Source organism: Mya arenaria, chromosome 14 (assembly GCF_026914265.1).
Source record: "Mya arenaria isolate MELC-2E11 chromosome 14, ASM2691426v1".
NCBI classification, from domain to species: Eukaryota; Metazoa; Mollusca; class Bivalvia; order Myida; family Myidae; genus Mya; species Mya arenaria.
Window position 1 is genome coordinate 2,450,473 of NC_069135.1, and position 14,776 is coordinate 2,465,248.

The 14,776-nt window shown below is 37.1% G+C and overlaps 1 protein-coding gene across 1 annotated transcript; it reads left to right on the forward strand.

Moving 5' to 3' along the window:
- The first annotated feature begins 134 nt into the window (after window positions 1-134).
- Window positions 135-13,159, forward strand: LOC128216762 (actin nucleation-promoting factor WASL-like). Its single transcript, XM_052923420.1, has 11 exons — window positions 135-317; window positions 4,798-4,938; window positions 7,642-7,728; window positions 7,956-8,055; window positions 9,312-9,386; window positions 9,797-9,984; window positions 10,248-10,422; window positions 10,709-10,924; window positions 11,155-11,510; window positions 11,694-11,799; window positions 12,214-13,159. The coding sequence occupies exons 1-11, from the start codon at window positions 222-224 to the stop codon at window positions 12,264-12,266; spliced, it is 1,593 nt and encodes a 530-aa protein (XP_052779380.1). The 5' UTR covers window positions 135-221; the 3' UTR covers window positions 12,267-13,159.
- Window positions 13,160-14,776: the final 1,617 nt, after the last annotated feature.

The following is a 14,776-nucleotide window of genomic DNA, read 5'->3' on the forward strand; positions in this document are numbered from 1 at the left end:
AAGTTTTCCGGTTACTAGTCGCCTTTGAACTATATTTAAAACAACCAAACTCCAAAAGTCAGATTTTGTCCATATTTTTCTAAAATAGGCACAGTCATACGGTCAATTTTTAGAACTATTTTGTTTAGCCGTGTAATTTGCCGGATCTCAAAGTCTAGCGACAACCCGGAAGAAAACATCACTCTATTCTTATATTTTATTCTGTTGTTTAAGAGAGAAAAATGACGAATAGAAGTCAGAAGAGCAACGTGCCGTCTAATTTAATCAACGATGGTGAAAATGAGGCAGTCTTCAACGCGCTGGGGAGAGGATGTGTGGTATGTTCCTTAGCTGGGAGTAGGTGGGGACTGAAGAAGTTAAAACATATATTCTCTTACTCTTAGAGATAGGCCCTTCTCTGCTTCAGTAGATGTAAGAAGTGCTGCTTTGAAACAAAACCCGTTGTAAAATATCTCATATATGCATTCGCTATCGAAGCAATTGGTGGTAAATCGCGATTTATGATAATCATCTCCAGTAACTTGGAAGAACCAAGCGCCATGATAATGCGCATAAGGGATACTTTTATAACATTTGGACATTTTATTTTGGAATGTTGGCAGATCGGTCCGATAACAGTCTGATATTGCCAAGTCCAAATAATTGTATGTTGACCGATTTATTTATTTTTGATATGGCAAATCCTTCACATACTTTTGTACGAAAAGTGGGTAGTTATTCTGATGTTTAAGCATATTGCGTCTACAAAATATCATAAAAACAAGAAATATTACCAGATAATGTTATTTTATATTAGGTCCGTACACAAAAAATAAATATCCAACGAATAATTATGAGTTTGACAGGTTTTTCTTCATTTCATTTTGTCAAAACATAACGATATATACATGAAGGGCACCTGCAAGGCTGCAGTTCACGATTTTACAAAAATCGGAACATTTCGGCCATGGACGAGTGGTTAAGGTTGTATTTACGAGGTCTATCTCGAAGCTTGTCGGAGGTGGTTGAGTTATTATGATTGGGTCGAGTTGTTCCGCTTGGCATAATTGTCTGTGTCAGTCAACTTTCGTTTTATTGGAAAGGTAAATAATGTGTTTTAATGCATTAAATGTTTGTTTTGTCCAAAATAGCTTTGCACCTTCATGGTAAAATATGAATATAAACCTTTATTATCCATTTCAACCATAAAATACTTTACTTAATACAATTTCAATATTATTCAAACGCCCTCGGTTTTTGCACAAACCGTTTTAGACGTTAGGGATTGGAAGAATCCTGTATAACACATCAATTATTCTAGACTAGATATTGCCATGCTCACACAATTATCCCTGAAGGTTTTGTTACTCATTAGCTCAAGTGTAAATTGTATATCAAACAACTAGTATAATTTTAATATATACTGAATACATTATGAGTGCTTTTGAGGGGATCAGAAAATATATGGGTCCAGCATTGGCCCAACATATTTTAAAATATCAGAAAGATGCCGAAAACAACAATGGACCATTAATCCTACGCTTGGTCATAATCTTCCCTCTTAAACATATTTATTTCCACCCTTGATTTTAATTTACCTGATTTTACGTTTATTTGTTTGAAACTTCCATCTTAAAAATCTCAAATATGATGAAATAAAGTTATTATGAAAACAAATATTAAAACTGCTTTTACAAATATTTTCACATAAATGTTTGTAATTATGCACCAGTCATTTGTATCCACAGCCCCTCCAGGGCTGGGGAATAGCGGGGACTTTGACTTTCGGTCTAGCCAAGCCTGGGTGAAACCCATGCCCTACGGAGACAAACTGATGGTCAAATCCCCGCCAAATGCCCCCGCACCCCACGGACCCTAAGTAAGGCACATTCCCCGATAAATTTGGCGCGAATACAAAACCACCGCATTCACCCGGCACTGCGGGGCCACCGGGATGGTAAAAACATGGCCCATTTCCCCTGCTATCCCCGGACCTGAGGGGCTGTGGTTACAATTGACTGGTGCATTATATTAAACAAAGTTTCTTTGAGCTTGAGCTACAAGCCTGCAAGTTTGCATAATGCATTAAGTCCACTGTGATAATAAACAGTTGAGAACTTGAGAGTATTATACGATGCTAAATAGAGAAATAGTAGACCTAAATATAACATTTATGTAAAGACACAAGATTTGTGAAAGAATGTCCAGCCGATGTCGGATGACTGACCAATGACGGACTGATGACTGAAGTTATATGGACACCATATCGGCCATATATCACCCCCCCACACACACACACACACACACACACACACGCCCCTATATTAAATATTGTATGATATTCAATCTGATATGAAATTACTGGCTGGTTAACTTGTTCAAAACAAATAGAAGTGACACATAAATTTACTGATGAAGAAGTCAATACCTTTTTACTAATTACACTAGTTTATAGCTAGTTGCCAATGTTTATATGGACTTTAAAGGAAAAAAACATAAATGCTATTTCTTTGGATGATAGTTTAGTGTTATCGGATAAGATGACAAGTGTAGTAGAGTTTGGGGGAAAAGGCTACACTATATCATTACCGTCAAAACTTTAATCTGGAGCATAGATATTTGGTTTATAATTATGTTTAATGGCTCATCCGTAAAGTTGTTAATGGCCAACTTTGCCCCTGGTCACATTACTTCTTAATAGGGATGCAAACGAATATTCGAATATTCGATCGAACGTTTAATATTCGAATAGCAAAATTGGTATTCGAATATTCGATGCTTTTTGTTTGGTAAATATAATAATAAACCTTTTTCTTACATCTGTGCTGTTGTATATATTAGCATGTCTTGTTTTTACAACGATTGGCCCCTAAATGCCAGAGGCGTGACGTGATGACACTATACCGGTACACGCGTCATATGTTAATTAGGGTGGTGGTGGTGTTAGTAGTTTATACTCCGGGTCCCGGCGTGAGCACATTGAAGGGTCCCAGAGTGACAGTTCAACCACCGCACACCTATCCTGGGCGGTGAACCAGTACTAGGTGCCTTCACTTCTGCAAGGAACTGACAACTTCTGTACATGCCAGGGGCAGTGGTACAGTGCGAATGGTCGTAGAAAGTATTTCATAACCAATCACAACAGAAGTGACCTGGTCCGCCCGGGAATCGAACCCTGGTTGTCCGATTAACAGTCCAACGCTCTACCGACTGAGCTAACCGGGCGGACTGTTAATTAGGGACACATAGTCGGAGACTATAAACAGTACCCGTAATTTTACAAAAACTGGCTATAAGACAAGTGGCATCAAACAACTTCAATTATTTTCGGTAAATTCTAATGACCATTATTGGATAATAAACGGAATCGGCAACCAAAGTGGTGTCATGGCTGTCAATTAAGCTGTGCAGTATTGCTCAAATCGCCGTAATGATATGGATGACATGTGCTAGTTATATGCTGTTTTCCATGTTTCGATATAACATTCGTGCTTTGAAATGTAACTGTATAGAATAGCAATTTAGGTCATTGTTATACAATAGATGGGTCAAAATTCAGGGTTATTTTCGTTTTATTATTTATCTAATTTCCGAGTAGGTTTGGTGTTTTCATAATTATATTTAGTAGACGTCAATCCCAGAACGAGGCCGCTCGTCCTACAGAATGACCCGTTGGTGCATCATGACATTCAACCAGGCATTTACGATCTTCGCCTTTTTCAGTGGCTATTGCTTTTGTTCGATATTTTTGTAAATGGGGAATTTCATTGCCAATGTTTGGAAAAATCAGGGTCCTTCGCGTATACCGGCTACAACGAAGAAGGGTTAAAATGCCCCGGCTATTACTAAAGCAAACAATAAAAGTTGTTTACTACATTTCTTATACATTCATATTGGTAATCGAATATTCGAATATTCGATCGAAAGAATTAACGAATATTCGAATATCAATTTTGCCATTCGTTTGCATCCCTACTTCTTAATGTATATGAGGGAGCTCCCGTTGACAGGGCAATGCTTTTCCAGAGCTAACTGTTGCCAATCAGCTGTACATAAAATAAGTTTAAAATTCATTATATACTTCATACCTCACGCTATTGTTGATGGCAAACAACCAATAAGGTTACATAACCCCATATTAACCTTAATTCAAATTATCGAGCTTGATCGTCTTGAAAGTTTTGTTAAAGCATTAGGGCAGCTTGGGACTTTAACTCAGATCCAAAGTACCATACCGTTCATAAAGTGGAATTCATTCTTCACACAGTTGAAATACTTTTTAAGTTTGGTTTAAGTTTGTCTTAGGCTTTAACTCTGAGATCCATAAACCTGTTTAGCCAATGGACTTCATTAATGTTCCTTCTAGGCCTTTTGACAATGGCTCAGTACTGCCCTTTTGACTGCTGGAATTGTGCCATGCTGCCAAATCAATGTCTCCCAATAAGAATAAAAAACAACATTTTAATTATTTAATTTTCAATTGAAGGAGCTATAGTTTATTGGTCATACCAGGAAACAAAATCCTCATAAAGAACATATTTTAAACCAATGCCAATTAATTTGGGAATGGGGCTAGGTTGTGCAAACCCAGTTTAAAAAATCCTTTAAATGCATTATTCCATATTTAACAAAATACAAGTTATCATGGTTTGGTCTGGGTACATTTACGTGTCTTTTCTGTGCACGAAACTACCAAAAACGAATTCCGAAAAGAGGCAAGAAAAAGGTCTGCTGACAATAAACAAACACCTTTTGTTACACCTCATTAATTATAGTTTATGATTGTGATTTCTATGGTTGTTGTGTGTATATCTTCAGTCCTTGTCAACTGCCGTGGTGCAGCTGTACCTGGCCAACGACAACAGTCGACAGCGCTGGAACAAGAGGTGCTGTGGCGTAGTCTGCTTCATCAAGGATAACCCTAAACGATCATACTTCATCAGGCTCTTCGACCCTAAGGTTTGGTTTTAGTAAGCTATATGAACTGACTTCACAATGAGTATTGTGGTTACCCTGCGCAAAATGATATAAAGCATGCATTAATTTCAGGCCTGTGAAATAATCACAATTTCAAGACCAACAGGCTTCATCTACTTTTTGGCATTTTACAGTACTTCTGTATGGGGTTTACTAAGACCAAACAGATATATCCTTCTGAATGTGTATTCTTAAAGGCAAGTGATAATAATACTCTTGTTGTTTTTTTCTTTTATTCTGTTGGAAATCATTTTAAATGAAATAGTGAAATAAAAAGGATACTGTTAGTTAATCAATAGCTGGTGAAGTTGTAGAAAATATTATTACAAATTTTAAAAAAGGTATTTATAGCAAATCTCTGACTTGCGTTGATTTTCATTGCAAACTTAGTGAGTTTATTGAAATGTAAATAAGGTACCTTTTAGCATTGTTTTTTTTTCATCATTGTTTTATTTATAAAAACAACATTGCAGTATTTGTAATCATTAACCTACTTTGTGAGGTTGCTGGCTTTAGGTGTTTTTGCAAAACAGTGAATGACATGAACATTTGTCAACCTACATACCTGTTCTGTATATTACCGGACAGCTGGTGAATTATGACATTGCCTACAACCTGAAGTTTGTCATTTCCTACTAATATTTAGAATTGTTATTGTTTTTAATGGGCCATTGGCAGTTATTAAAAAATTGGGTAAGCATTAAGCACTATGCCCCAACTAGAAAGTTTGTTAACTGTCAAGCCGTAGGCCATGACCGATCTTGACAGTTTTATGATCTGATGATTAAAAACAAACCACAGTAATGACCAGTGGCTAATCAATTAATTGCTTGAGACACTCACTTGAAATCATGAATTTTAGTGTTCTATAGTTTTCAATTTCGTCATTTCTATAATTGCTACTGTCAACATATAATATTTAATGATTGTCTATTTTTGGAAATGAGTGGTGAGAATTGCTCTACCATCTAATTTTGCGTCTAATTTTGCATGTCGATAAAAGTGAGTAATGCAATCCATATACAAGCTGGTGGAGGATGTAAAATCGTGCTTTGGAAGACAAATTCTGGCTATAATGGTTGTAAAGGCCAAGACAAAAAATATGAAGATTCTTGGGCACTGCCACATTCATATTCTGTAACCAGCTGGATGCTGCATTGAAATTATTAATGCATTAATTCAACAGAATAAAATGAACCAGGTAATCTATTTAGGGAGGTGAAAATACCATTTATTATTTGTGAGGTTAATATTTCAAGATAATAATTTGAGATTGATCACATAAATTCATTGTTTTATGTAACACATAAATTAATTATCTTTTTTTCATTTTATTTTTCATCATTATATGATGTAATTTTCACATAATTTATGATAATTGGTATCAGTTTGTATATAAAAATAATTTTGAAATAATAAAAAAATCCAGACTCCTTCCACAATTTTTATCAAATTGATAAGGAACTAAGGATTAATTTGTTTTGTCTCAATAGTGTAAAACATGCAGCTTGCTGTTTATATTTTATATGATGTGCAAGCTGCATGTTTTGTTGTCTTTCTACAAATGAAACATAATAAAATAACTAGGCATAGGTCATATATCAATAAACTTCGACCGTTACTCATCATTAGTAATGTATGTTTTATGATTTCCGCCGCAGCGTCTACATGCCGGCATGTTTCTTTAACTGTAATTAATTTAGCAACTGTAGTTTATAAATAATGAGGTGATAATTGCTATGTATCTGCCAGTTGTTCAAACAAGTATGTGAATATATGGATGTTCTTTTCCTTACTTACATGATATGAATGATCTCCTGTCCATTTCCGCCTATGAGTGACAAAAGGGAAGTTATTTTGAAGCTTCATAATTTTGTTGTTTGATGGTAGTTACAAAGAAGTTAAAGAAATAAATAAAAATGGATTGGGAATTATTCTTTTTTGGCTGATAAAAATGCAGCATTAGTTACTTAATGACCTCACTACCTTTGTTCATCATTGGCAATGTTCAGTGAGCTGGTCAGATCTGGTTAAAATTCTCATTGGACAGTTTTGTCCAGCATTGGCAATGTTCTGTGCTCTAGTCAGTTATGTTCAATATTAACTCTGGTCATCATTGTCACTGTTCTTGGCTCAATTCAGTTTTGTTTAATAATCGTGCCAGCAAGTATTGTTCATTGGCAATGTTGTTCCTAGGTACAAAAGACTGACAATGTTTGGACTTCCCTAGAATTACTCTTGATTTCCCTTTACAAGGACCAGCCACTTTATCAACCATCAATTGACTCGGCAACCACTTACCGGTACTACCTCTGCAAGCAGCACAATCCTTTATAAAAGTTTGTCATGCTGTCTTGGCCCTCTTGTAATCATATCATGAGTTTGAATCCAAAACAGACACAATTGATAGTCTAAAGAATTAAAGTCTATGAAGGCAGAAGGTTACGCCCATGCTACTGCTGGTCTTATGAGGACAACGGGTACTTCAAAAAAAGGACAGAGTGCAACACCCTTCCGTAACTCTTTAGTTCAAACCCTATAAGTATCAGCATGGGAATTCTCCACACAACACAGCAGTTTGAAAAGAAATCAATACTTCCCAAGAATTAACTTAAGTCTATTTCTTTCTTATGTTAGAAGTAAAGTAAGGCAAATCATTATTTATCTTATGTTTATGCATTACAGAGTAAGATGATGATCTGGGAACAGGAGCTGTACAACCAGTTCAAGTACAAGGCGCCACGGGACTACTTCCACACCTTCGAGGCTCATGTGAGTTGTAAAATTCTGTCTTGTGCAACCGTGCTCTGAAATCGTACTATTCTTGAGTATTTGAGGGAATAAATATTTGAGAAGAACATATTCTATATCAGAATTATCTTCCTTGACTGACTATTACAATATGAGAAAGCATAGCAAATATGTTACCATCTTTTAGAGCATCTTAATGATTTACATTACTATCATGAATTTATGATGAATGTTTTTTTTCCCCCCAGGATTGTCAGGCAGGACTGAACTTTGCCAGTGAGAATGAGGCAGCCCACTTCAAGAAGGTTGTAGAGGGAAAACTGCTGGAAAGGCACAATAAACGCATGGGTGAGTGAAGTATAAGAAAAGGGGTGAGTGAAGTATAAGAAAAGGGGTTAGTGAAGTATAAGAAAAGGGGGTAGTGAAGTATAAGAAAAGGGGGTAGTGAAGTATAAGAAAAGGGGGTAGTGAAGTATAAGAAAAGGGGGTAGTGAAGTATAAGAAAAGGGGGTAGTGAAGTATAAGAAAAAGGGTGAGTAGGTATAAGAAAAGGGGTGAGTGAAGTATAAGAAAAGGGGTGAGTGAAGTATAAGAAAAGGGGGTAGTGAAGTATAAGAAAAGGGGGTAGTGAAGTATAAGAAAAGGGGGTAGTGAAGTATAAGAGAAAGGGGTGAGTGAAGTATAAGAAAAGGGGTGAGTGAAGTATAAGAAAAGGGGGTAGTGAAGTATAAGAGAAAGGGGTGAGTGAAGTATAAGAGAAAGGGGTGAGTGAAGTATAAGAAAAGGGGTGAGTGAAGTATAAGAAAAGGGGGTAGTGAAGTATAAGAGAAAGGGGTGAGTGAAGTATAAGAAAAGGGGTGAGTGAAGTATAAGAGAAAGGGTGAGTGAAGTATAAGAAAAGGGGTGAGTGAAGTATAAGAGAAAGGGTGAGTGAAGTATAAGAAAAGGGGTGAGTGAAGTATAAGTAAAGGGATGAGTCAAGTTTAAGTAAAGTGTTAGTCAAGTATAAGTTAAGATTTAAGTCAAGTATAGCTTATACTTGACTCACCCCTTTACTTATACTTGACTCACCCCTTTACTCATAGTTGATTCATCCATTTACTTATCCTTCACTCACCCCTTTACTTAAGCGGAAGAAGAGGGGTGAGTCAAGTATTAGGTTTAGGGGTGAGTCAGGCTGAAGAAGAGGGGTGAGTCAAGTATTAGGTTGAGGGTTGAGTCAATCTAAAGAAGAGGGGTGAGTCAAGTATTAGGTTGAGGGGTGAATCAAGCTGAAGAAGAGGGGTGAGTCAAGTATTAGGTTGAGGAGTGAGTCAAGTTGAAGGAAAGGGGTGAGTCAAATATAAGAAAAGGTTTCAGAACTAAGAGTGACTGTAAGATAGACATGTGTAATGGAAGTTTGAATTTTTAAGGTCATTCTGTTTCATGGTTAAATTTCAATACAGTCAACAATCCATAATCTTTTTATGCCATCCTTTGACTGCTTTGGTATGATTTAGAATGGAAAATTAATGAATCTATAAATGGTTGGGTTTCATAGAGAAAAATGTAAAATATTTTTTAATTGTTAGTGTACAAGAGATTAAATATACATTTATTTATAGAGCGTAAGAAGCAGCAGGGATCAGCACCAGGGGGCACTGCTGGAGCCAACCACCCGACAGGAACCATCAGTGTGGGTAAGGACTTGATTCCTAGGCTTCAGCCTACTTAAATCATATTCAAACTGAAATATCTTTTGGACCACTAGACATGGAATACTCATATTGTGTCTCAAAGCCATATTTTATCAATTGCTGTTATACAATTTTACAAGTTTGTTATGGGCCTATGCACAATGCTGATATTTTGAATTGTCTGGTTATATTGTTAAGCTGATTTGATTTTAAAGAAATTGTATTTGTGGTGGTGCAAAAACTCATGGCCATTACTATAAAGTTAGATATACAAATTAAACTTGGTAAACATGTTGAAAGTGAGGTTCTTGTTTATTTGTCTAAGTCACTTTTCTACAAAACCAATGACCTGTATGTCACAATTGAATATCAATTTTGATAAGTTCAATGAAAGCATTAACATCTCCCGTTAGGTACTGGGGCACCCCCCGCCCAAGCAAACGTTAGCCTGGGGGCGCAGAAAGCAACAAACACGGCAAAGGACTCTGGTAAGAAGAAGAAGGACAAGGGGAAGAAGAAACTGACAAAAGAGGACATCAGCACCCCAACAGACTTCCGACATGTCAGCCACGTGGGCTGGGATCCCAACACCGGTCTCGATGTAGGTTTTATAATGTTAACATATCATTGAGTTCATAGACATTAAGTAATAATAAGCATAAACATTTTCTTGTTACATAACATGATGAGATACATGTTATATTTACCTTGGGTTTTTTTTAAATTTGCTACATCAGGAAAAACTTGAGGTATAAAAGCTGATGTATGTTTTCACAATTGGGCTCTGCCTGCATAAATCAACCAGTGAATTAAGAGAAAGTAGTTTGCCAAGTTATACACTTGATGTATGTTTCCCTTTAACAGATGCAGAAGTTGGACCCAGAGATGAAGTCCTTGTTTGAGCAGATTGGTCTGGAGCAGTCCAACGTTGACGAGGAGACAATAGACTTCATCTATGACTTTGTGGAGAAACATGGTGGGCTGGACGCGGTCAAGCAAGATCTGGCTGCCCGCAAACCCCCGCCTGCCCCACCCACTGGTACATCACTGCACACAGCATTTAAACTCATCTGTTAATCCTCAATCATTTAAGAAATTAACTTACTGAAACTATATTACTGTGTTTAAAATTGTTTGAGCAACAAAAGAAGAGTCAAGGCCTAAGTTTATTGTTATGAAGGTCTCTGACCCATATTAAAGTTTTTCCCGTTTTTTCAAAAGTGTTATTGTGCTTGTCTTAAATGTTGTTATTCTTGTAATATCAATATTTGGCATTATAATTATGAAGTTAGAATATATGAATTATGTTCATCCCTTTTTTCTAGGTGCTCCTCCTCCACCTCCAACAGCTAACTGGGCCCCAGCCCCACCACCTCATGGAGGAAGTCACCCACCACCCCCTCCCACCAGGACACATGGGGCCCCACCCCCTACTCTGCCCCAAAGGAATGCAGCCCCACCCCCTCCACCTACAACCAGGCCTGGCCCACCACCTCCAGGACCCCCAGGGATGAGACCACCACCTCCACCCAACAGGGGAGGTAAGTAGTTTATGTCTGCAACAACTATGATTTTCTTATTATTTTCTTAAGTATATACAAACTAATCTGATCTAAGAAATGGAAGAAAGTCATAATTTGATCCCCTCTTCAATAAAACAGTTCATCCAAGTTTAATAGGGTATTGTTGTTAATTTGTAAAAGATGAGGAACAATAAATCTTGTACAATATTTATACTCATATCTTTTTTCTAAGTAAAAATGTGTTTCAGGTCCTCCCCAAGGTATGAGGCACCCACCAGGTGGCCCACCCCCTCCACCGAACAGGCATGCCCAGGGGGCGCCTCCCCCACCCCCCATGGGAGGAGGTGGGCCACCACCTCCACCACCTCCGGCAGCCCCTGCTGCACCCCCACCCCCTCCAATGGGTGGGGCTCCACCACCTCCAGGTGGTGGTCCCCCTCCCCCCTCCATGAACCCAGGGAGGGCAGGACTGTTGAGCCAGATCCAGCAGGGGACCAATCTGAAGAAGATGGATGGGACACGAGGGGGTGAGGTCTCCGGACACACAGGGGATGCCAGGGGGAACCTGCTTGACTCCATCAAGAAAGGAACCACTCTGAAGAGGGTAGGCAATTTTGAAACAATCATTGCATGTTATGTATAGAATTTTCATTTGTCTTTTAAAGGACCTTTTAATCATCCCCTTTTGTTGGATCTTTCATTCAGTAAATGCTCCTCTCTCCATCTGTTAATCTTTGTGTTTACTAGTATTTCTTTGGGGTTAAAACTGTTATGCATGTGTTTCCAGGTTGAGGATAGCGGCCCTTCCCAGTCAGCCCCTGAGCCGCAGGGCGGAATTGTGGGCGCTCTTGCCGCTGCACTCGCTCAGCGAAAGAATGTCATTCAAGATTCTGGTAAGCAAAATCTCTCCTGGCATTGTGAATGTTAAATATTTATAATAAGGTCTGTTGGCAACCATGTGGCATATTTCTTGACAATATAATAGTATAATTCCTGGACTGAATGGATTTTATTTTGCATGAACTGCTGGGCATTATAATGTCATTGTTTATTTCATTGCTGCATATGGAATGGGCAAGCGCAACATCATTTGATCTTTGGTAAACACTGTTTTAAAGCATGAAAAAAAATCATGCGATAACATTCTTACTGCTTAAAAGCGCATATCAATCCTTACATACCGGTAATAGATTGATAACTGATAGCTGGTCATTGAAGATCTACTGAAAATATTTTTGGAAATATGTTCATTTTGTTTTTTTCATTACACACATTATTCTTAACACAATGTTTTGATATTATTGCAGACGATGATGATGACAGTGAAGAGGTTGATGATGATGATGAGTGGGACGATTAGTTACAGAATTGAGTAACAAAAGACAGATGATGAGCGGCATTCTAGGCTGACTACACTGTTGTCACTAGTACTGAACGCGTCTGACAAAACATTGCATATATCTTCTAATGAACTGTGAAAGAGAAAATTCTTTTTAATGTGATTGTCTTTTAAAGGAAGCCAACTTCCTCACTATAGAGAAATAACATATAAACTCACACCGTTCATTGTCATTTGTTCCAAAACACTGCTTTGAAAAAAACCTCAGAATTTCAATAATTCACAATTCATACATGTGTCAATTAAGAGTTGCACCATTGCATAGCCAGCTATTTTATTTTTACATGTAGAAAATAATCTAATGTTGACAATGAATTGATGAATGTTAAATTTAAAAGGAATAGTTGATATCCATTGCTTTCTGATCAGTGATTCAACCCAAGGCCGTGACATTTTATACCTCTTCTAACATATGCTCAGATTGGTGTATATCTGTACATGACTAGTTACTTGGCACTGTATTGTATTTTGCTCTGTTCTGTGATTTAGTCTGACTGATATTTAACAAAGGTTTATTCAGGTAAACAATATATTTTTTACATACAGAAAAAAAGTGTTTAAATTAATGTAGTAATAAAAATATGATAATAAAATTAATATATACAGTATAAAAAAGTTTTTGTAATCATTCTTTTTTCATTTTTCAGCCAAATTTTGTCCACAGCAGAACAATGATACCTATAATTATTTAATTGATATCACATTCACAATCATGTACCATTGAGCGAATGAACAAGCTTTGACATAAACCTTTCTTGTTTTCTCTTTGTATTGTGTAAATTCTCTTCTTGGCTTCTACATTGCTTTGACTGTTTTTGTACCCATATCTCAATAAATGATCCAGATACACATGCGATGGCTGGTTTGTTCCAAGCATCAATTATTTCTTCAAGCGTTTGTCCACAAATACATGAACTTGAATGACTGGTGACCCATTATCATCATTTTGCTATCATTTGAAAGGGTTTTATGATTTTAAATGGAGAACAAATATAACAAACAAGATTTTTGGCCTTGTAAAATTGCAATATAGGTCAATTCCTGTTTTTAGTCGAAATAAAGAAAAAAATACAAACTATAATACCTTTTTAGCTCGACTATTCGAAGAATAAGGAGGGCTATACTACTCGCCCCAGAGTCGGCATCTTGTTCAAGTTTTAGGGCAAGTTGGATTTTCACTTGTAAGTCCAATACCCTTCATTCAATTGACTTAATACTCCACACAGTTGTTCAGGGCCATCACATAATGAGGTTAGATAACTCCATATTATCCTTTATACAAATTATGGCCCCTGGTTGACTATGGAACTTGGGTTAAAGTTTTAGGGCAGGTTGGGATATTTATTAACTTCTATACCCTTCGTTCAATTGACTTAATACTTCACACAGTTGTTCAGGACCATCACACAATGAGGTTATATGACTCCGTATTATCCTTAATCAGGGATGTGATTGACCTGGCAGCTGGAGGGCTGAAACCATTTCGGCCATGGGTTCTTGGGGCGACTTTTGGGGCTTTTTAGAAGCTCTTTTGAGGGTTCTCCTGACTTTAAATTTGAATCAAACTGGAATCTCAACTCTAGCAACCAAAAGCACACTAGAATCTTTTTTAATCAGCTAGAAAGCAGTTGAAACTGAATCTCTTCTGCCAATCATTAAAAACCTGGTTTTGTCACTGCTTCAGCCTTAGTCTGCCGGACCCTTCTAGTCTTTGCAAGTTCTCAGCAGCCACTGGATTGAATTCATTGAGAAGCTTCATTACTAAGTGAAGATGTGCATATCAAAAGCAATTGTGTAAGCATCATATTAATTAAAATATTAATATAGTACAAAAATAGTTCTAATACAACAGGATGCATTATAAGGCTCCCTTTGATGAGAGGGCAAGGACAAGATTTTAGAAGTTTGCTTTTCTTGCATACAAAGGATATTTTCCTGTACCACAGGAATCCCTTTGCCAGCATCATCTCTTGTTACTTTTAAGTGACTTGCTGAGACTTCAAACTTTGTATACACATTGGCCATGATTAGTACATGGCACCTATAGATCAGTAGGTCAAAGTCATGGTGACCACCAGAAAAATGGTTTTCCGATAAATATATTGTGAAGCATTTGTTGTATAGTCAGTAGTATGATGTACCCTTTTAATGTCAGTAGGTCAAAGATTCAAGACGTTTGATCCTACAGTCCATAAACTTAAAAAGAACATTTTGAGACTTGATACCGAGGTCAGTTGGTCAAGGTTATGAGACCTTCATTCAAAACTAGTTTTACAAATTATATCCGAGACACTTGATAATTAAGTCAACAAACTTAAATGATATATTGATCATGATCTCACTAGATAAATTTTAATGATTTTGAGGTCAGTACTGTCAAAATATAAGATCATATCATTTCGACAGAACATCAGAACGGGATACAAAGGTTCTACCTATCGCCTAGCTAAAATCAGTTCACTGCTGTACTG